We start from the raw sequence: 24,504 nt of genomic DNA, 5'->3' as shown, positions 1-24,504 counted from the left end.
TTTAAGGAACATTCGTTTGCACGTTGCTGGGCTGTAAATGTATGTGTAATGAGTCGGGTAGGCCTGTCATACTGTGCTTGCAGTTGGGTTATTTTGCGTGCCCTCAGCTCGGACTTCAGGGGATAACTTTGCTCAAAAGAGCTGTGCTTCGTTTCGTAGGCGCTTCACGTTGCCGCTTTTAATTAATGCCACATTTTCGGAGCATATGAGGCACACTGGTTTTGAACTGCTCGCCGGAAGAATGAACATATATTTCTCCGTCCATTCATCTTTAAAACAACGATTTTCCTTGTCTACTTTCCGCCGCCTTTTGGAGCAAGCCATGTTGTCTTGGTCGTCTCTGAACTTAAAGGGGAACAGAGGGCAATATATAGAGTAAATATAACAATAAAACACACATTAACGAACCTTATTCAAGACTTACAAAGGTTTTTTGTTCTAAGGTTGGAAAGTTATAGTGTTTTGAAAGTAGCTCGAGCAAACTATTTCCACAGTTTGAACAGCCCAACATGATATTAATTTTATCCAATCAGAATGCACGTTCATTTTCTCTGCATAACACTCATGACGTATGTATGTGCCCAGTTGTGTTGGCTCATTGAGGTTGGGAACTGCACGTGTGAAATACCTGACGATTTCGCAAGTCCACGGGTGGCGCCTATCTCATTGCAGCAAATAAATTCTGCTGGACTCGTGAGCAACTCCACGTTACATTTTCCGCACGAGCACCACGCCGTGTCACCTGCACGCAGACGCTCTGCCCCACGCTCGCCACGCCCATGGTCAGCATCAGTCTCATCCTCGCCGTCATCCGAGCTTTCTTCTCTTATTTCATCACCGGAGTCGAGAGTACCTCTCCTAGCTATTTTAAGTTCGTTTCTTAAGACAAGGATTTTTTAAGATGTTACCTTGTTGACAGTTTCGGCGAGAATCTTCCGCCTTCTTCAAAACAGTCACCAGATGTGTCCTGGGGGAGCGACCTGACAGCAGGAGGCGTGAACTACCTGTCAAATTGGGCGGGACGTTCACGCCTCCGTAGCGTAACATCAGCTGATAAGGCACGTCACCACTCGACATCTGGTGACTGTTTTGAAGAAGGCGGAAGATTCTCGCCGAAACTGTCAACAAGGTAACATCTTAAAAAATCCTTGTCTTAAGAAACGAACTTAAAATAGCTTTAATAGTTCGACATAATGAACTTCCACTACATAGTACCTCTCCTAGGTTCAAACTGGTACCCTTCTAAGCCATAGCCTGCTCGCAGTGTGTCTTGCGGGATCTCTTCGTATGATTCGACAGAGCTGTCGCTTTCACTTGATGCGCCCGACGCCATGATTACACGCTTATCTCCTCTATTTCGGAGAGTTCCGCTAGTGCAGTGGGTAGCGCTGACGTCACGGTCTTTTAAAAATGGCGACTCTTGTGCGGTTTAGCGTATAAAGTATTATATTTACAATTACCAAGATATTTCGTTGTTTTCTAGTATATAAATTTGATAGAATACTTAAGAATACGTTACTTTGTCACGTCAGCAACTGTATATATTATATTTGGTTCCCCTTTAACTCTCTTCCTCTCTGCTTGTTGTTGTGCTGTGGTGCGCTGGGTAAACTAACGATTTTATTGGCTCAACTGAGTGAAGCTGTTGTATTAACTGGAGTAGCAGCGCCCGCTGTCAATAGCCACGACCATCCAAAATAATGCTTCATGAAAATTACTTAATCTCGTGAATTTACCATTGGTCACGGGTCCGGACAGAACCATCACTGGGTCCGGATCCAGACCGAGGTCCGCCATTTAGTGATGCCTGTTATATACGAAGGAAAGGAAACGCAGGACCACACTAATAAATATCGGCACTCAGCGAGCACCTCGGTGTGATCAGCTGTTCGTTTAGCGACAGAATGATGGAACTGTCAGTGCACGCTCAAAGGTACACCTGTACAGTAGATGGCAGTAATGCAACACTGTGGATGCCAGCTGCTGTACAGTAAAACCCAGAAGAAGAAGAAGGTAATCCTGCGCATGCGTACACACACGGACTTCCTCTGTCTGCTTGACTGCACGAAGCGAGCGATTTCATGCACATTATTTGCTCGAGAATCCCCTCAAATTAAATTTCATGAAATCGAACGGCCGTCTAGCTTTAACTGTAACACATAAATACATGTTTTTTTTTCTGATTTAAATTAGATCCAAGCATTTCTGAATTCACATATTTTAGCTGAATAACCCTGCTCTGTATGTTTGTTTGATTTTCAGATTGTAAAGTATCTAAAAGAAGGTCATTTAAACAAAAACAATAAAATATCACTCCCGTTGAGAGGCACTTGAGAAAACGAGGCCGGTGCCCCTGGATAGAACTGTTTTTAATGCGTCTCTCTAAATAAGCTCTTAATATCGAGCGTGCAGAGGAACATGGGTCATTAACGAGGTGTGGTGCCCTTTAAACAAGAAGAATATCCGGCGTTTTCACCACGGACTCGTCCCACTCTCTCATCATTATGAGCGCTGATTAGAAAAATAAAACATTGCCAGCCAGATTTGATTCCTTCCTTTCATAATGCAGTAAATGTAGGCATTACAGGCTCTCAGTGCCAACCCATAACCATCCCCATCACATCCAGAACAGGAAACCACAGCTATTATCTCTACACGATTAAACAACTATTAGACTCGTGTGTTTGATTGCAAAACAGCACACAGGCTGAAGTGATTTCCTCTTCTTCTTTCAGATGATCCAGACGAGCAGGACACTGCTGGAGAACTCGGACGGCGTCTATGAGAGGATACTCCAAGTGCAGAAATCAGGTGAGTGGTGGGAATTAGAGCGAGAGCAGAACAGGGTGTTTTTTTTCCCAGGAACACTAACGATCACCGTTCCAACTGGGCAGAAATTGACAAGTCCACACAAAAGAAACGTTCAGAGAGAGCTCAGAGAGAGTAATCTAATTACGCTGCCACGCGGTAAGCGCTTTCTTTCTCCTCCCTTCGTAACATTTTCTTTTCCCATGAGTGATGACCTGCTTTTCTTTGAAATGATTCAGAAGGCCGTTTTTTTTTTTTTTTTTTTTGTCAGCAGGGTTGCAAAAGGGTAAACATGTATTGCTTAAGCCAGTGCAGCAATATCAAAGCCATGCAACCTGCATGGTGAGTTAAACAGCTGCAAACCACAATCAGCAGAGATGAGCTTCATTTGCCTTCTCATGAACAGGGTCTGATGCAGAAGAAAGGCCCCAGTGCATTTTATTAAGCGTTTCTATTGTTTTATAAGTGCGTTTCATGGCCTTTTGAATTTATGCGTCTTTCATGGGCTTCGGTGATGGTGGTGGTGGTTGTTGTTTTCTTTTGAGCTTTAAATAATAGAACAAACATGATGGATAATGAAGCACGAAGATGACACGCCAGCAGTTAAGCTTTGAGCTCCAGCCATTTTGGTCTCCAATGCCAACAATAACAATCGCCTGAAGGAAATTTCCATTTGTGTCACACTGGCTGGACACGTTAGCCAGCTGTAGCACTACACTGAAGTGGAAACATGCTGACGGGCTTGGGCAGTTTTCCCTCTGTGATTGTGTGCAATTTAAAAAACGGACTGCTTAAATGCAACAGAGAGCTTAAGTGCATCTTATGGCCCTTTTCCACTACCCTTTTTCAGCTCACTTCAGCCCGACACGGCTCGCGTTTCGACTACCTTAGAGCAGCACGACTCAGCTCGCTTCAGCCCTGCTTAGCACCCAAAACTCGCACGGTTTTGGAGTGGGGCTGAAGCGAGCCAAACCGAGCCGAGTGAGGCTAGGGGCGTGAGCAGACACTCCCCTGTGCACTGATTGGTGAGGAGGAGTGTCCTCACACGCCCACACACGCCCCGCGAGCACGCTGGGATCTGTAAACCCGGAAGAAGAAGAATTACGAGAATTTCTGAAGCCTTATGCGCCTCGCCTCATCTATACGCTCTTGCCAGTATCAGTTGGCAACAAGCCACAGAACCAAGACCAGCAACACTAACGACTCCATATCCTCCATGTTTATTGTTTACTATCCGGGTCGTAAGACTACCGCTTAAAAGATCACTGATGTCACTGTTTGCTCCGCCTAACGACATCACGTGACATCCACCCACTTTCGCTAACTCCACCCAATGTGTCCACCCACTTCCAGCCAGCACGGTTCAGCACGGTTGTAGTCGAAATGCAACTCCAACAGCCCCGCTCAGCCCGACTCAGCCCAACTCGGCACGGCACGGCTCAGCCCGACTCAGCCGCGTTGGCAGTGGAAAAGCGGCAATAGTTTACCCGTATGTTAGATTAAAGAAAGATCCTTGACCCAACGTGGGTTGACCTGCAGAAACCTGTAAAAAAAAAAAAAGAATATTTAGGACGCGGTAAAAGCAGTCACAGTTGGTCAGAAGTTTGCTGGTTAAGTTTATATAACTGTAGATCCAGCTGCAATTTATTTTTTTCTACTAATGCACCTTCTAATACTGTTCATTGTTTCTGTATTTAAAGGAGAACTGAAGTCATTTTTAAACTTGCTTTATTTCTGAATTAATGTGTTATTCAATTACGTTTTTGGTTTTAGTAACCTTATATCGTGACTCGTATTGGCAACTAATTGCAATTAAATATTATACTTATCGGCCTATTCAGTTTTTAGCCGTGTTGAATTTAGTTCGTTTGGTCCACGGCAGGCGTCGGTTATCCGCACGATCTTCACGAGACTTGTGCGAGACTTCGAAACGTGAAGTGTCAGCCAGGTGTCAGTGCCGCCATTTTGAAAACTGTTTTCCAAACGAAATATTGCACAAAAACGAGTTTAAATGACGATTACTGCCGACTTTTTTCAAACTTCCCTGATTGCTATCAAAACAAACAAAACTTCCGGCTTGATAACGTCAGTGTTCGAAAGAGGGCGCACGCGGCTTTTGACGACGTTAGCGGATGTTGGTCACTTTGATTTCCGCTGTACGTTTTACTTCCGTCCTACGGTGTCTCGCACAGGTCTCAACGAATCTCGTTTATGGCCATCGCTTTGACATATGGACTGATATATTACAGAGCGTATTCCAAACACTCATAATTTGCTATAGCAGCGACAAAATAGCGATCAAAAATGCATCCCTATATTTAATAAAATTAGATAAATAGAATTTTGATCATAAAAAAATTTGCCTTCATTTCTCCTTTAATAGTTATTCTACCCACATTCACTGGATATGAGCAATTGCACGTGCTGATTGGCTACTCAACTAGTACAAGTGAGGCTTTTTTCTGTTTCCGGTCGAGAGTACGCTGTGAACGTTTTGGCTGCCATTTCTCACCAGAGCTTTTCATTTTTCTTTTTTTTCCTTTTGTTTTTCTTTTTCTTGTGTGTGTATGTTTGGATAGTTTGATGTTTGTTTTTTGTTTGAGTGTTTTGTCTGCCGGTTGTGGCGTAGCTCCAGACCCAGTTTTGGCGTCGGTTCCCTTCAGGCCTTGGTCTGCCATGGGTGATGCCTGTGCGCCTCGCTATGGACTGCAGTGAGCTTATTGCTGTTTTTAACATCGGGGTTGTCCAGCGTTCTGTGCGGCGGTGCTTCTGTGCTTGGCGCAGTGTTCTGAGTGATGTTGCCCGGTGGCATCTTGTTGGCTGTACAGGGGGTTTGGGACATACGGTACCAGTGCTCTGTGTGGCGGTGCTTCTGTGCTCGCTTTGTGGATCCATGGCGTGGTGCTCTGAGCGATGTTGCCCGGCAGCTGTGCAGGCGGTGTGGGATTTATCTTCGTGCACCTGGTGGGACTATGATAGCTACACCATTGGAATTACATCCTGACCCTCTTTTGGTGGACTTCCCCCTCAATTGTAAAGCGACCTTGGGTGTGAGAAAGGTGCTATATAAATTATTATCTCATCTCATTATCTCTAGCCGCTTTATCCTGTTCTATAGGGTCGCAGGCAAGCTGGAGCCTATCCCAGCTGACTCCGGGCGAAAGGCGGGGTACACCCTGGACAAGTCGCCAGGTCATCACAGGGCTGACACATAGACACAGACAACCATTCACACTCACATTCACACCTACGCTCAATTTAGAGTCACCAGTTAACCTAACCTGCATGTCTTTGGACTGTGGGGGAAACCGGAGCACCCGGAGGAAACCCACGCGGACACGGGGAGAACACGCAAACTCCGCACAGAAAGGCCCTCGCCGGCCACGGGGCTCGAACCCAGGACCTTCTTGCTGTGAGGCGACAGCGCTAACCACTACACCACCGTGCCGCCCTTTAAATTATTATTATCATTATTATTATTATGTCTGAATATTCGGCCAACTCTCTTCAGAGCTCCTTCGAAGGCATTGCAAAGAATCTTCTCCTCCATAAGTACAGCTCCAAGCTGAAGCCACTGAACTGTTTATGTATTTGGTCATACATAAAACGTAAACCATGAGAAATTTAGAACAGACCTTTTTTTGGAGCTTAGGAGTTTGGGGTACGGTTTGGGGAAGAAATAGCATTTGGAAACTATTCCAATGATTAATTAATGTATGCAATTTAAAAAAAAACAGCAAGGAAAAGCCAGTTTTCTCCAACATGAGCCTGTTAGAAGATGGGAGAATTAATATACAGGTAGTAAAATAAACTAAAATGTTTATCTGATAATGTCTTGATTTAACCTTGTCAGTGGGAAAGTGCAGGGCGAGAAATAAACACTGCCTTTTTTTTTTATCACCGCCTTTGCTGCTGTTGCTAGGTTACCGTGACTGACAGCTGATCAGTCCGACAGGTCGGTGGGGTTCCTGTTGATCTCGGAAACTGTCCAAACCGATTTAGCATTCACTCGTGAAACTCTTTTTTTTTTCTTCCTCAAACCTGAAAACCAGATCTGTTGAAATGTTAATCCGTTTGAATCGACAGGTTTTACCAACTAAAATGTTTAGATTTTTGACTTTTAGTTTATCAGATTGAACCGAGACAGAATTTTAATGAAAGCTAGTCAAATGGATCTCCTTCTGTGGTCAACTCTCCTGCTGTTGACCTGATGTTTTTGTTCTTTCATCATTTCTTCTTTGCACTTCAGCGAAGAAGGCAGCATTAAAATGCAGACGAATGTCTTTCCTTCCGTTCAGATTACATCCCTTCGTATCCTTTTACGAAGTATAATGCCGGAAGACGACAAATCAAATCTTGTTCATTTACGTCGTATGGGATCAGACGCCCTGTCAGTCCAGAGTGCTAGCAATCGCCATGACACATGACTCTGGAAAAGAAAAGGAGTCAGTGCTAACTCATCGAGCGTAACGGAAAACTTCAGGGTCAGCGGCGAGCACAGAAAGGCTTCCTTTAGGTGTGATGGTGTGTTAGGTGTACACTAGTCATTCATGAGCGATGGGGTAAGATCAGCAATCAGTAATCTTGTCAGTGAAATATTTTTGCAGCTGTCTGGAGACAAAAACGTCAAAATAACATCAGGGCAATTCCATGTAAATGTCAACCTCACAGGAGATCCCAAATTTCAAACTAAACAAACTAAATAAATAAACAAATACATACATACATACATACATAAGGCAGCACGGTGGTGTAGTGGTTAGCGCTGCCGCCTCACAGCAAGAAGGTCCGGGTTCGAGCCCCGTGGCCGGCGAGGGCCTTTCTGTGTGGAGTTTGCATGTTCTCCCCGTGTCCGCGTGGGTTTCCTCCGGGTGCTCCGGTTTCCCCCACAGTCCAAAGACATGCAGGTTAGGTTAACTGGTGACTCTAATGCCGCTTTTCCACTACCAACGCGGCTGAGTTGGGCTGAGCCGTGCCGGGCTGAGCGGGGCTGTTGGAGTTGCATTTCGACTACAACCATGCTGAACCGTGCTGGCTGGAAGTGGGTGGACACATTGGGTGGAGTTAGCGAAAGTGGGTGGACGTCACATGATGTCGTTAGGCGGCGCAAACAGTGACATCAGTGATCTTTTAAGCGGTAGTCTCACGACCCGGATAGTAAACAATAAACATGGAGTCGTTAGTGTTGCTGGTCTTGGTGCTGTGGCTTGTTGTCACCGACAACGCCAACAGATACTAGCAAGAGCGTATAGATGAGGCGAGGCGCATAAGGCTTCAGAAATTCTTGGAATTCGTAATTCTTCTTCTTCCGGGTTTACGGTGTTTACAGATCCCAGCGTGCTCGCGGGGCATGTGTGGGCATGTGAGGACACTCCTCCTCACCAATCAGTGCACAGGGGAGTGTCTCCTCACGCCCCTAGCCTCACTCGGCTCGGTTTGGCTCGCTTCAGCCCCACTCCAAAACCGTGCGAGTTTTGGGTGCTAAGCAGGGCTGAAGCGAGCTGAGTCGTGCTGCTCTAAGGTAGTCAAAACGCGAGCCGTGTCGGGCTGAAGTGAGCTGAAAAAGGGTAGTGGAAAAGGGCCATAAATTGACCGTAGGTGTGAATGTGAGTGTGAATGGTTGTTTGTCTCTATGTGTCAGCCCTGTGATGACCTGGCGACTTGTCCAGGGTGTACCCCGCCTTTCGCCCGTAGTCAACTGGGATAGGCTCCAGCTTGCCTGCGACCCTGTAGAACAGGATAAAGCGGCTAGAGATAATGAGATGAGACCTAATTTGTCACTGTCAGTCTTTCTTTCTTATAATGTAAAACCCAAGCTAAAATCAACTTTGATCATGTATAATTCTATATTATTGCCACAAGCCACAGAAATGTATGCTAAAATCCACAAAACAGCAAAACAATAGCTATCCTAAATATTATTGAAGAACTTTGATAGTTTGAGCTGATATTTAGAGAGTTTTTCAAAGGGTTATGGTGGTTAAATTGCTGATTTTCTAAACATATGCCATGTCTATTTCAGACGCGTCACATCCATAACGGAATTTCGTCACATCCATAACGCTGACTTTTCCTTCCGAAACTCTGCATGAAATACAAAATATTTCAAACAAAGATTTTTTTTTTAATATTCACCTTGGACCCCTCTATCAAATGGATATCTCCATTTCGACATTAGGTTTACAATTTCACAGAGTTTGATAAAAATGTACAGTCACCCAAGAAAAGTGATACTTTTTCTGTCACATCCATAACGCATCTTTTATTGGCATTTTCTGGCATGCCCTAGATGTACTATGGGAATTGTTCTTGTTCTATCACTTCTCCAGTATGGTACAGCCTTAAAATATGCAACACCTGTTTAAATACTGGGAGACAATAAAACATGCACTGGGTCATTTGTTGCCATTTTGAGTTCAAGTGTCACGTCCATAACGCTGGAATTGCTCATCAGGACATTAGCAATGCTATGCGAAATCACTTGTGTTTCTGGTTGCTTGTGCTTCGTTTGTGCCGTGTGGACGCACCATTTGTGCAAAACAAAACACCAGTCATTTCCATTTGCATTTGTCCAGGTTGAGAAATACAGTGGCTCTTTCAACAGCGCAAATGCAGGAGGAATGGTTTGGTGCAAAGCTCAGAGGAAGTGACATTGAAGGAAGTGACGTCACACCATCATGGCAAAATGGAGCTTTCCCAACATCAATATCTCTGTTCTTGTAGTTTTGTCTATATTTTTTATACCCCCGCTCTGGGGAGGGGGAGGGGGCATACTGGTTTACCTCTGTCTGTCTGTCCGTATCTCCATCCATCCGAAACACCCTTTTTCTCAGCAACCACAAATCATAGCCACTTGGTACCAAACTTCAGCTTGGGGTTCTATACCGTGTATACTATTTTCAGGTCTGTCCCACATCGACTTCCTGTTTACCGACTGAATGTATTTACAAAACATATAGCGTGGATTTACATAATTTTCGTAACACTTTTCTCAGCAACTACAAAGCACAAGTGCTTGATATTTGGTACCGAGCTTCAGCTTGGGGTTCTATACCCTGTTTACCGTTTTCAGGTCTGTCGCACATCGATTTCCTGTTTACCGACTGAATGTATTTACGAAATACATAGCGTGGATTTACAAAATTTTCATAGCACTTTTCTCAGCAACTACAAATCACAACTGCTTGATATTTGGTACCGAGCTTCAGCTTGAGGTTCTATACCATGTATACCATTTTCAGGTCTGTCCCACATCGACTTCCTGTTTACCGATTGAATATATTTACGAAACATATAGCGTGGATTTTGACGCTATTTCAAGAAGCAGAATGCTATTTCAGAATGACAGTTTACCAGGATGCTATTTGAAATCCCTGGGGAGAGACACGGCTCTTTACTTACTCGTTTCAGGGTTCATTATTTGTTGAAGTCAACATTCATAATAAGTGTCCTATTCCTTCGATTGCTTGCATTCTGATATCAGCGAGAGCAGGGGGGATACGTTAGTGAGCAGTAGCTCATAGTTGATCTTGTTTTACTTCTGGAGTCTCCTAAACTGCAGCAAACTGTTCCTAAGGGTGCCTTGTCTGTTTTGGTTAGTCTCAAGCTGGAGCAAAAGCAATTTCCAGGAAGAAATATGCCCAGCTTATTGCAACACTCCCAGCATGGAACAACCCCACCACCATCGTTAAAACTTGTGATTGGTTTTCATCTTGGTTTCTATAGCAGCCTCCTACCTCGTACTTCTTGCTGGTGATGTGAGGCCGAATCCTGGTCCAAGGACAGATGAACTTCTGAAAGCCTGTGGTTTTAGAGTGTGTCATTTAAATGTACGGAGTATGGTCAATAAGATGAACAAAATCCGACTCCTAATTTCAAACAAACCGTTTGATATTTTTACCGTCTCAGAGACTTGGCTTACATCGGGTATTTTGGACTTTGAAGTTAGCATTTCTGGCTATTCTTCGATTTTGTCTCGGTTATTATTTAAATAAAATTGGCTGGCCTTGAGTGGTTTCATCTCATCTCATTATCTCTAGCCGCTTTATCCTGTTCTACAGGGTCGCAGGCAAGCTGGAGCCTATCCCAGCTGACTACGGGCGAAAGGCGGGGTACACCCTGGACAAGTCGCCAGGTCATCACAGGGCGACACATAGACACAGACAACCATTCACACTCACATTCACACCTACGGTCAATTTAGAGTCACCAGTTAACCTAACCTGCATGTCTTTGGACTGTGGGGGAAACCGGAGCACCCGGAGGAAACCCACGCGGACACGGGGAGAACATGCAAACTCCACACAGAAAGGCCCTCGCCGGCCATGGGGCTCGAACCCAGACCTTCTTGCTGTGAGGCGACAGCGCTAACCACGTTGAGTGGTTTCATCTCATCTCATTATCTCTAGCCGCTTTATCCTTCTACAGGGTCGCAGGCAAGCTGAAGCCTATCCCAGCTGACTACAGGCGAAAGGCGGGGTACACCCTGGACAAGTCGCCAGGTCATCACAGGGCTGACACATAGACACAGACAACCATTCACACCTACGGTCAATTTAGAGTCACCAGTTAACCTAACCTGCATGTCTTTGGACTGTGGGGGAAACCGGAGCACCCGGAGGAAACCCACGCGGACACGGGGAGAACATGCAAACTCCACACAGAAAGGCCCTCGCCGGCCACGGGGCTCGAACCCGAACCTTCTTGCTGTGAGGCGACAGCGCTAACCACGTTGAGTGGTTTATCAGATATATTCCATTCAGCTAGCATGATATTGAACGAGTCGAAGACGAGTAGCTGAATGGAATATATCTGATAGACCACGAAAAAAAATCCAGCCAATATTATTATTATGTATGTATATACACATTCCTTTCGGGTGTTCAACGTGTCTTTCTCTTTCAAAATTCTCTCAAAATCTTCTGTATTTAACAAAGCAAACCTTGTGGCCATGTTTGTTTACAAATCATCACAGTCACTCACTAGCGTGGAAGTTTTACGTCTCCGACGTGTGACATCATGTTGTCTTGACAACCATGCAATATCGTAAACCATATTCAACGCTCATTCTCCACTGGGTAGAGTGATGTAATACATGTAGGATAAGCGATATGCTAACAATATTGCATGCTATCAAACCAAATTAATGAAACCCGCTAGAAGGGAATACAGTCGAATAAGTGTCCTGTATGTATAATAATCCCTGATTCACTGAGCTTGAGGTGGAGAATTGTTTTAGTATAAATACACAGGCTATTATTAAAAAAAAGTCATATTAAAAATCATTTATTTCAATCTTTAAAAGCGGCATGCAAATGTCATAAAGACGCGGCGCAGACTTGCTTCATTTATCTACGGTACGCCGAGTCATGTAAAATATTTTGTTTAGAAATCGATAAAATAAATCACAATCCCCCTTACCTTTGAATAGTTTTAGACCAAACTTCGTAGCATCTTTAGTGCTTTTGGGAACAGCATGTTCTTTCATCATTTGTAATTCTTCCTCACTTACCGCGACGAAGCGATTGGCTGCCATTTTGCCAAGTCGCTCACTGTGATAATCGAGAATTATTCTATCCACGTTCACTGGATATGAGCAATCGCATGCTCTGATTGGCTACTCTACTACTAGGATATCAGCTCGTATACCGTGAGTAGAGAAAAACAAAATGGTGGCGTGTGTTGCTGAACGAACCGAGGACGAAATAAAAACTCTGTCCAAAAAAAAAAGCAACAAAATATGGAATGAAAGTATTTGATGGTAAGAACATATCTTTTTTATTTTTCAATAATTATTATCATTATTATCGCATTTTTCACAAATTGCTCCTGTCATTTCGCCGGTTTGTTTACATTCTAAGCGGAAATGGTTTTGTCGGATGTTTTATATCAAGTTTTTATTTATCGAATTTGCAAAAAATAAAAATAAAAATGCTCTGTTTCTCAAAATCCAGTGAATGTGGATAGAATAAAACAGTTATTCCATTCAGTCTCGTCGTACATGGATTATAGACAACTCGGTGCTACGTGCCTCGTCAGCTATCAGCTCATGTACGACTCGATTTCATGGAATAACTGTTAAATAGTCCGAATCTCTCGACCAATCAGAAAGCACAGTTTTCTATAATCACCTGTATATTTAGACGAATAATGATTATTTTTATTATGAGTAGTAGTCGTGATGGGGGCGGCACGGTGGTGTAGTGGTTAGCGCTATCGCCTCACAGCAAGAAGGTCCGGGTTCGAGCCCCGTGGCCGGCGAGGGCCTTTCTGTGTGGAGTTTGCATGTTCTCCCCGTGTCCGCGTGGGTTTCCTCCGGGTGCTCCGGTTTCCCCCACAGTCCAAAGACATGCAGGTTAGGTTAACTGGTGACTCTAAATTGACCGTAGGCGTGAATGTGAGTGTGAATGGTTGTCTGTGCCTATGTGTCAGCCCTGTGATGACCTGGCGACTTGTCCAGGGTGTACCCCGCCTTTCGCCCGTAGTCAGCTGGGATAGGCTCCAGCTTGCCTGCGACCCTGTAGAACAGGATAAAGCGGCTAGAGATAATGAGATGAGATGAGACATTACAGCACAGTGAATTTCTTTTCTTTGCATATTCCAGCTTGTTAGGAGTCTGGGGTTAGAGCAGAGCACAGGGTCAGCCCTGATACAGCGCCCTGGGGCAGAGAGGGTCAAAATCCTTACTCAAATATAGCACATTTTATCAAACCATTTGGAAGATACAAACTTTTTAATGCATAGCAGTAAAGATTATTTTAGTCGGTGTCCTCTCAAGGGTGCAACAGTGGCATAATGAATAAGTACAAAACGAGCGTCTTTGTGTTGTGCGAAAAAGAGTGAGCTATTATGTAACCCTGGGAATTTAACGAATACCACATCAGCCGTTCTCCAGAGGGTAACAGAGCGATGTGGTTATTACACACTTGTACAGCTTTGCCTCTCTGAATGATTCAGAAGGCCCTACGGGTAATACGGAATGCCAAACAGAGGTCCGCTTGTTGCACTGTAATTTCATTTGGATGCTTGGGGTCTCTTAAAATAATGCTTTGGACGTGGATCAAACGCACATTTGTAAGGAAGCTCACTAATTCTGGACAGAATAAAATCGATCTCTGCCATCACTTACAATGAGATGTTTTAACCGATGTTTCAACAGTCGATGCAGCAGTGTAATGAGTTAACAAATCTAGGGCTTGTTTTCATGCCAGCTCGAATTGCCGACTTAATTACAGTGCAGTCTGAAAGACACGGCCATTACATAACGCTCTGTGGACGAAATTCACTGGAGCTGAAACTAATGCTTTAGCCTGAATAAAAAATGGAGTGAAATGAAGAAAAGACGTAATGGTCAGGAAACACTGATCGCCTTAACAGTGGTAGTGGTGTTCCATCGGTGCTGTAGTTCATCTTCTGTTTTTACAGGTTTTTACAGGAGATGAGCGAAGGGCAGGAAGTGCAGGTGAGTCTGAAGCAGGCTTGTAGTACTCCAGTTCAGGACTTGGACTCGAATCTGACTCGTGCCCTAATTTTAAGGACTCGTGACTTGACTTGGACTTGAGCACTCATGACTCGGGCTCGGACTCGTGCATTAACTGCATCCGGACTTGTAAATTGGAGACGAGGACTCTGATTCTTTCTTTATTTTTTGTAACATGCCATAATAATTTGGCATAAGATATTTATAGTTACATTAATTTTTATACTAATTTCATGCAAGAGAATGCACATTCACCTGTTCATACGTCATGTTCAGGAACAAACTAACGTTAATGGCGCTAAAATGCCTGGAGAGACACCCCTAGGATTGTCCGCTTTGCTTATACAGACTTCTCGTGCAGCGGGGAAAAAATGCACTGCTGCGGTCTCATCTCATCTCATTATCTGTAGCCGCTTTATCCTGTTCTACAGGGTCGCAGGCAAGCTGGAGCCTATCCCAGCTGACTACGGGCGAAAGGCGGGGTACACCCTGGACAAGTCGCCAGGTCATCACAGGGCTGACACATAGACACAGACAACCATTCACACTCACATTCACACCTACGGTCAATTTAGAGTCACCAGTTAACCTAACCTGCATGTCTTTGGACTGTGGGGGAAACCGGAGCAAACCCACGCGGACACGGGGAGAACATGCAAACTCCACACAGAAAGGCCCTCGCCGGCCACGGGGCTCGAACCCGGACCTTCTTGCTGTGAGGCGACAGCGCTAACCACTACACCACCGTGCCGCCCCACTGCTACGGTATGTGTTCCATATGTAGAAGAACTATCAAAGAGACAACGGGGACGACCTCGAACTTCAATCGTCATTTGGCAAGACTCCACCCAGAGAAGGAAGTGACATGCTGTGTTCATTGCTCTGTTGATAGCGGGCAGGGCTTGCTGAGCGATGAACTAGCTAGTGTTAACCCTCTCTTATGTTATTTGCCCTGTTGCTAGTGGGCGGGGCTTGCTGAGCGATGAACAAGCTTTTTATCTGTAGCCTCTTCACTAAAATGGGGCAGTCGAGCAGGAACGTTAGTCCAACATAGCAGCAGAGACGCTTTCACATAAAGGCAGCAACAGATACCGTCAAATGGTGCCATTGGAGTCTTGTTCACGGACTCAACTTGAAATTTTCTTTCATGACTTGGATTTGAACACTGGCAACTTGAGACTGGACTCGGACTTGAGGTTTAGTGACTCGACTACAACACTGGTCTGAGGTCAGGTTTGAGGTATGCCTTCATATCTCCTGGTTTTGAGGGATTGACATTCGCTGTACCTTTTTCTACCTCATCTGTTTCACTGCATGATGCAAGACAGGAAGGAAGGAAGGAAGGAGTCATGGTACCACAAGTCAAGTCAAGTTTATTTGTATAGCGCTTTTAACCAGGGCTTTGAACCAGAATTTTTTTCCTATTGGTTCGTTCCGAACAGAAACGGAATTTTAACGTTTCCGGTTTTGGGTTCCACCATTAAATAGACGTTCCCGAACCGGTTAGAACAAAAAAAATTTCGTTCCCGGAACGGTTAATTACGTTCCCTGTCAGCTGTTTAACAAATGGCTATAAAATTATGTCTCTGTCTCATCCAGCTTAAGCCAAATGTAGGCTAATTCTATTACAACCTTCATTAAATAAGACAAGAAATAATTCAAAACAATTATTATTTCAAATGTTGGCGATTTGGATTCTCAGTATGTCTTCCCATCTACACAAACAGAAAAAGTGCCAAAAATGAAAGATAATTCGTTTAGTGTTACCAAAGGCTAGTCAGGCCCTATGCATTGATAGGCTAACAGAGGTTAACGTCATTTAATGTTCGCGAGCCTCTCATTAACGTGGACAAATATATTGATATCGTGTTTGAAATTGACGTTTTTGAATAACGACAGACTGCAATATTTACCTCTTATTTAAGATGTGGAGACGTGATAGTAGTCTACCCTCCCGCTCTCTCCATTTAGTCAGCGAACGTCACACAGGAAGTGAACCCCAGCGGGTCATAGAAACTTGCGCAGGAGAAGAATGACTTTTTTATTTGTAGGCTACGGAAACTTTGAGGAACGAAATAAAAACCGGTATTAACCGGTTACCATTATTTTTAATAAGCGTTTCTGTTCCGGAACATAAAAAATAATAAAGTTTCTGGTTTCGTTTCTGTTCCATGTGAAATAGAAAAAGTTCCCGGTTTTCGTTTTCGTTCCTTGAACCGGTTCAAAGCCCTGCTTTTAACAATAAACATTGTCGCAAAGCAGCTTTACAGAATTTGAACGACTTAAAACATGAGCTAATTTTATCCCTAATCTATCCCCAATGAGCAAGCCTGTGGCGACGGTGGCAAGGAAAAACTCCCTCAGACGACATGAGGAAGAAACCTCGAGAGGAACCAGACTCTAAAGGGAACCCATCCTCATTTGGGCAACAACATACAGCATGACTATAACATTAACAGTTTTAACATGAAGTCTGTTTCGTTGATGTTATAAACTCTTCATTGATGGAAACTTGAGTGCAAAACTGTTCATGACAACTGCAGTCCTAAAGTTAGCGAGTCAACTGTCGTCCTGAGGCATAAAAGCATTACTGTAAGAGTCCAGAGCGTCTTCCAAGTGTGACTTTCAACTGATTGTGTGAAGCAGTTTTTCAAGTCTGTCGTTCAGTTACTGTGATATGAATCTTCAGTGTTATTCTGATAGAAATGAAGCACGGGTTTGGTTCTGACACTCGAGCTTTCAGTCCAGTCAGCCATGGCGAGACTGAAATACAAACTGAGTATGTGATGATTAGCTCATCTGTCCATAAAGCCAGTGAGTTATTGTCATGGCGTGGCGTCCGTCGTCCACAATTCAGTTAAATCGTATTTCTTCCGTCAGTTCTCACCGGATTTCCATTCTGATTGTTTTGTTTGAAAGAACTCATCACTCTGTACAAAACTTGATCACTGTTTTGTCAAATTTTTTTGCTAATGAGTTACTAATCAGGCCAAATCCTCTCTGATTTCTCATCTGATTTCAGTTCTGATCGATGTTTTGGGTCGATCTTTCCTAGAGGAACAAAACTTGGTCGATTGTTTGTTGATTTTCTTGTTGTAAACAATTTGTTTACAACTGTGTTTATTTTCTGTTAAATCGTATCTTTTCTGTCAATTCTCCACGGATTTCAGTTCTGATTGTTTCGTTTGAAAGAACTAGTCCTTCTGTACAACGCTTGGTCGTTGTATTGTCAAATTTTTGCTAGCGAACTGCTAATTAGGTCACCTTTTAGGACTTCTTATTAGAATGGTATCTCCTCTCGGAGTTCTCACCCGATTTCAGTTCTGATTGATGTTTTGGGTCGATCTTCCCTCGGGGAACAAAACTCGGTCATTTCTCATCTCATCTCATCATCTCTAGCCGCTTTATCCTGTTCTACAGGGTCACAGGCAAGCTGGAGCCTATCCCAGCTGACTACAGGCGAAAGGCGGGGTACACCCTGGACAAGTCGCCAGGTCATCACAGGGCTGACACACAGACACAGACAACCATTCACACTCACATTCACACCTACGGTCAATTTAGAGTCACCAGTTAACCTAACCTGCATGTCTTTGGACTGTGGGGGAAACCGGAGCACCCGGAGGAAACCCACGCGGACACGGGGAGAACATGCAAACTCCACACAGAAAGGCCCTCGCCGGCCACGGGGCTCGAACCCGGACCTTCTTGCTGTGAGGCGACAGCGCTAACCACTACACCACCGTGCCGCCAAAACTCGGTCATTTGTTTGTCGAATTTCTTGTTGTAAGTAATTTGTTTACAACTTTATTGACCACTTTGTTTATTTTCAGTTAAATCGTGTCTCCTCCCTCCTTCAGTTCTCAATGGATTTTGGTTCTGATTGTTTTATTTGAAAGAACTCGACCTTCTGCACAACACTTGGTCAATGTTTTGTCAATTTTTACTAACAAATTGGTAATCAGGTTTAACTTTACACATTTCCTTCTGACTAGAATTGTATCTCGTCTCTCATTTATCATGCAAATTCAGTTCTGACGGATGTTTTGGGTCGATCTTCTCTCGGGAACAAAATTTAGTCCTTTGTTGATGTTCCTGTTGTAAACAGTTTGTCGTGGAGGTTGGTCCGCTCTCACATTGTCACATTTCAGTTCTGTTTGATGTTTCGGTCGTCACGGTTGTTTTGACAGCAGGCCAGACGAGCGACTGCGTCCTTGACGTTCTGGTTTATTTTTAAAAAATGTTTCGTTATCAATTTGATTGCAAATTCATAGTGCATTTTATTTTTAGTTGATTTCTTGCTCGTGTCATCATTCAAAATCAGATTTTTACATAAACCCGTTAGACTTTTCTCTCTCTGCTTGCACAAGGTTCTCAGGGCTCCTTCAAGGTGCGCAGCTCTTCACAGAGCATGCATTCATGGCAAAGCTGCTTTTGAATTATGCGTGGATTTTCCCACCCTCGTCCTACAGTATGTTGCTAGGCAACTCCTGCCACGAGAGGCATGTGCTGCCAGCCCCAATCCTCAGCACAGTCATGCACTATTAAATCCAGCAGCACCTCTTCTCCCTCTTACACACGTCAAAGAGGTTAACGGGCATTAGAAAAAATCAGGAGTCTTGAAGTGTTACATTTCGGTTCCCGTGGTAACATCTTCATCTTGAGATGATGATGATAATAATAAATCATCAGCCCTCGGGGCAAAAGGGCGGCATTGTTGATCAGTCAGTCTGTCTGCTCGAGGCTGATGTGGAGCTCGTTTTATCGCAGCGTCAAAGTGGTCAAGGGTTTTAGATGCAGTTTCTTTCCGTTATTCCTGTACACACACTCTGACATCTTCAGGTTGACCCAGACAGATGTGATGTATTAGAAAGCATTCTCTCAGCATCCGTCCTTCATCAAAGCCGAACCGCCGAAGAAGAGATGATGGAATTAAAAAAAAAAAAAAAAAGCTCTCTGGGTAACAAATCTGTTCTATTTTTCCTGCTTCGACATGAATGCAGTCTGAAAGGATTCCGTATCTTTTCTGCTGTGCACACACTCTCAGACTTGTTTTCCTTCTGTCTTTGTTTCCCATTCTTTCTTTCTTTTTTTTCTGAACGAGTGCATCAGCCTCCAGTTTGTCACACCACTCACCATTTACGGCTTTTTGTGTGCCCGAGTGCTGACACTCCTGTTTTCGGTTCCATGCTGGACTTTAAACAGCAAATACAACATGGCTGAGTGGAGACACATGACTGGCACTAATCCTAACCGACATAATAACTTTCTTTCTGTAACACGATGGGGAAAGAACGTTGAGCAAAGCTGGTGTGTCCATGTGGGCAGATATTGAAGCAGCTGCTTATGTGCCAAAATGCAGTTTGGATGCAGATGAGTGTGCTAAAAAAAAAAAATGTGCCTGACGAATGTCACTCACTCAATGCCACCTATAACTTGGACTGCTTATGTTTTTTTTTTTTTTCTTAACTGCCAGGAGACATTTTACAACGTCAATGCGAAGTGATGTGGGTGGAATGCAGCCTCTTTTAAAAGTGCTGTCGCTGGCGTTTTTTTTTTTTTTTCAATCACAGAGGAGCTTACAAAGTTGGGAAAAGTTAAACTTTTTCACAAAAACACCCAAAAAACACTCAAACATGGAATTCAAAGCCCCAGAGAATAATTACTCTTGTAAGTGAATGAATGAATATTAGGAGGTTTACGGCTCTATGGAATCAATTTTGTGCCAAAATGTTCATACAATACTTTTGAAATATCAAACAAAAACGACAAATCAAAATACAAAAAAAAAGTAAATTTTTTTAGACTGGCAAACAAATTATTCGTGTAATCGTGCAAAATATCAGTCTATTACTCTTCAGAAACCTTTTATTTTTGTTCCGCGTCTTTCTCAGTTTTGTTTGACGTAATTTATTTTGGTTGCGATTCCAGCTTTCTCGTTTGCGCTCCCTGACTTTTTGCTTGCAGTTTTGCCACAAACTTCCCGTGTGGGTGGGCTGTCCAGGAATGCATTCCCATTGGCTAACTTGTGTTTGACTGATAGCTACGCTCAGCCATTCCCTACTCGGATTCTGGCGGACTGTTTGACGAGTGACCGATCCATTGACGGTAAACAAGGATCGAGTGGACTTCAGTGGCGACTATGATATTGAATTAATTCAACAAAGTGTAAGTGCGGGACAAATGTGCTGTATGTGTTGCAGTAGTGCACATTATGCAGGTGTTTCGTGGCAAGTCAAATGTTAGCCTTAGCTCCACTACCCAATATAATAGTTGTCTTGCTAACGTTAACCCTTTGGTGACTGACCCCTTGAACATGGTTCCTCCAGGAACGATGACGTTTCAGTCGTCAAGACAACGGAAAAACTAAAATACAAGAGCATTTTGTTTTGTGCACAAGAGCATTGTGACGTATCTTTCTGTTTTTGTATTTTAGTTCTTCTGTTGTCTTGACAACTGAAAAGTCATAGTTCCTGGAGGAACCATTTTCAAGGGGTCAGTCACCAAAAGGTTAAACACGCCTGCATAATGTGCACTACTGCAACACATACAACACATTTGTCCCACACTTACACTTTGTTGAATTCATTCAATATCATGGTCGCCACTGAAGTCCACTCGATCCTTGTTTACCGTCAATGGATCGGTCACTCGTCAAACAGTCCGCCAGAATCCGAGTAGGGAATGGCTGAGCGTAGCTGTCAGTCAAACACAAGTTACCCAATGGGAATGCATTCCTGGACAGCCCACCCACACAGGAAGTTTGTGGCAAAACTGCAAGCAAAAAGTCAGGGAGCGCAAACGAGAAGGCTGGAATCGCAACCAAAATAAATTACGTCAAACAAAACTGAGAAAGACGCGGAACAAAAATAAAAAGTTTCTGAAGAGTAATAGACTGATATTTTGCACGATTACATGAATAATTTGTTTGCCAGTCTAAAAAAATTGACTTTTTTTTTGTATTTTGATTTGTCGTTTTTGTTTGATATTTCAAAAGTATTGTATGAACATTTTGGCACAAAATTGATTCCATACGGCTCTGAAAATATTTCTTTGCCAATATTATACAATACATACAGTACACCATCAAGTCAAAGTCCCTTCCACACCAGGATCTGGTCTTCCCAGGCAGTCTCCTGTCCCAGTACTAACCAGCTCTTTGAGGCATATGGGTGCAGCACCGATCTCCGTTTCTACAGCCCTCGGCCTCTCACCTATACAGCTAGGGTTACAGTGAGAGGCTGGTCCTCTGGTAACCATGAGAGTTTGACTCCCCACTCGCATCTGTATTGCAGCGTGCCTTGCCAGATGGCAGTAAGTACCATTCTGATGATGGTCTTTGGTATGACCCGACCGTGAGTAGAACTCGTGATCTTCCAGTCAAGAGGTGGACACGCTAACCACTAGGTCTGCTCGCGGTACATACGTCATGGCAGAATAATTTAAATTATTATACATACAGGACACTTTTTCAATGTGTTCTACAGTATTCCCTTCTAGCAGGTTTCATTCATTTGGTTCAATAGCAATATTGTTAGCATATCACGTATCCTGCATATATTACGTCACGCTACAGAATGGAGAATGAGCGTTGAATATGGTTTACGATATTACATGGTTATCAGGACAACATGACGTCACACGTTGGAGCTGATGCGAATATCGAATGAGAGTTTTCTGCTGTGCATGTGCAGAACCATTTCTTTGTTTGCTGGGAAATAGAAAGACGCGCTGAACACCTGAAAGGCTCCCAAAACTTCATGAAATATTCTTCACACATATTTACAAGAGAAAAACATAACCGCAGACATCGAAAAACTGGAAAAGAGACACATCAGAGATGTAAAACTTCCGCACTAGCGAGCGACTGTGACAATTTGTAAACAAACATGGCCACCAGGTTTGCTTCATTAAATATGGAAGATTTTGAGAGAATTTTGAAAGAGAAAGACGTGCTGAACACCCAAAAGGAATTTAACAGTTATTCCACGAAATTGAGTCGTACATGGCTCATAGCGCTGAGTCGGCTATAAGCCATGTACAACGAGATTGAGTGGAATAACTATTTTATTCTATTGGCATTGGATTTTGAGAAACAGAGCATTTTTATTTTTATTTTTTGCAGATTTGATAAATAAAACTTTTATACAAAATCATTTCCGCTTAGAATGTCAACAAACCGGTGAAATGACAGGACCGATGTGTGAAAAATGTGATCATAATAATGATAATGATAATAATAGTAATAATTCTTGAAAAATAAAAAAAGATATGTTCTTACCATCAAATAATTTTATTCCATAGTTTGTTGCATTTTTTTTGTATTTTTGGAGGGTTTGTTTTTGAGTAGAGTTTTTATTTCATCCTTGATTGGTTCAGCAGCACGCTTGGCTGTTTTCTTCTTCTTCTTTAGGGTTTTTTGGCGGTTGGCAAACCAACTTAAAGATGCGATACCGCCACCGACTGGGCTGGAGTGTGGAACAGGAGATACTGAGGGTGGGGGGGGGGACTATATTATTTTACCAATTTCTGTTTCTTTTAAATACTTGATAACAAAGCTGCCATTTTGTTTTTCTCTACTCACGGTATATGAGCTGATATCCTAGTAGTCCCCTGCCTCCCTCGGAAGCTGAGAGAAGCTCTCCCGGAGGTGGGAGTTAAAGACCTCCCCGACAGAGCGCTTGGCCAGACGTTCCCCGCAGACCCTCACCATACGTTTGGGCCTGCCAGGTCTGTCTGGCTTCCTCCTCTGCCAGCGGATCCAACTCACCACCAGGTGGTGATCAGTTGACAGCTCAGACCCTCTCTTCACCCGAGTATCCAAGACATAGGGCCGGAGATCCGATGAAACGACAACAAAGTCGATCATCGACCTCCGACCTAAGGTGTCCTGGTGCCACATGCACTTATGGACACCCCTATGCTCGAACATGGTGTTTGTTATGGACAAACCATGACTAGCACAGAAGTCCAATAACAAAACACCACTCGGGTTCAGATCGGGGAGGCCGTTCCTCCCAATCATGCCCCTCCAGGTATCACTGTCGTCGCCCACGTGAGCGTTGAAGTCCCCCAGTAGAACAATGGAGCCCCCAGTCTGAGCACCTCTCAGTACCCCTCCCAGGGACTCCAAGAAGGCCGGATACTCTATACTGCTATTCGGCCTGTAGGCACAAACAACAGCAAGAGCCCTCTCGCCGATCCGAAGGCGCAGAGAGGCGACCCTCTCGTTCACTGGGGTAAACTCCAACACATGGTGGCTGAGCTGGGGAGCTATAAGCAAGCGCACACCAGCCCACCGCTGTCACCACAGGCGACTCCAGAGAAGTGGAGAGTCCAGCCCCTCTCGAGGAGCTGGTTTCCGGAGCCCAAGCTGTGCGTGGAGGTGAGCCTGACTATCTCTAGCCGGTACTTCTCAACCTCCCGCACAAGTTCAGGCTCTTTCCCCCCCAGTGAAGTGACATTCCATGTCCCAACAGCTAGCCGCTGTGTTCGGGGATCAGGTCATCGAGGCCCCTGCCTTCGACTGCCGCCCAATCCACACTGCACCAATCCCCTACGGCTACCTCTGTGGGTGGTGAACCCACAGGAGGTCAGGCCCACGTCACTGCTTCGGGCTGAGCCCAGCTGGGCCCCATGGGCAAAGGCCCGGCCACCAAGCACTCGCATACGAGCCCCAACCCCGGGCCTGGCTCCAGGGTGGGGCCCCGGCTGCACCATACCGGGCGACGTCACGGAGCAGCTTCCGAGGGAGGCGGGGGACATTGAGTCTGAGTGGACCATGTTCTCTGCCTCTATTGTCGATGCGGCTGTTCGGAGCTGTGGCCACAAGGTCTCCGGTGCCTGTCGTGGCGGCAATCCCCGAACCCGGTGGTGGACACCGGAAGTAAGGGATGCCATCAAGCTGAAGGAGTCCTGTCGGGCCATGTTGGCCTCCGGGACTCCTGAGGCAGCTGACGGGTATCGGCAGGCCAGGCGTGCCACAGCTCGGACAGTTGCGGAGGCAAAAACTCGGAACTGGGAGGAGTTTGGTGAGGCCGTGGAGGAGGACTATCGGTCAGCCTCGAAGAAATTCTGGCAAACTGTCCGGTGCCTCAGGAGGGGGAAGCAGTACTCTGCCAACACTGTTTACAGTGCGGGTGGGGAGCTGTTGACCTCGACTGGGGACATTGTTGGGCGGTGGAAGGAATACTTCGAGGATCTCTTCAATCCCACCA

The 24,504-nt window shown here is 44.5% G+C and overlaps 1 protein-coding gene across 1 annotated transcript in view; it reads left to right on the top strand.

Annotated features, from left to right (window-relative positions):
* The window catches only part of LOC132867446 (inactive phospholipase C-like protein 2), a 174,607-nt gene that overhangs the window by 138,458 nt on the left and 11,645 nt on the right, over nucleotides 1–24,504 (top strand). Inside the window, exon 4 of the mRNA XM_060900363.1 lies at nucleotides 2,736–2,811. Within this exon, the coding sequence (XP_060756346.1) occupies nucleotides 2,736–2,811 (76 nt within the window). The remainder of the gene's footprint in view (nucleotides 1–2,735; nucleotides 2,812–24,504) is intronic.

Source organism: Neoarius graeffei, chromosome 19 (genome assembly GCF_027579695.1).
Source record: "Neoarius graeffei isolate fNeoGra1 chromosome 19, fNeoGra1.pri, whole genome shotgun sequence".
NCBI lineage: Eukaryota > Metazoa > Chordata > Actinopteri > Siluriformes > Ariidae > Neoarius > Neoarius graeffei.
The sequence above is the reverse complement of the archived record's forward strand: the minus strand, read 5'-3'. Positions and strand labels throughout refer to the sequence as shown.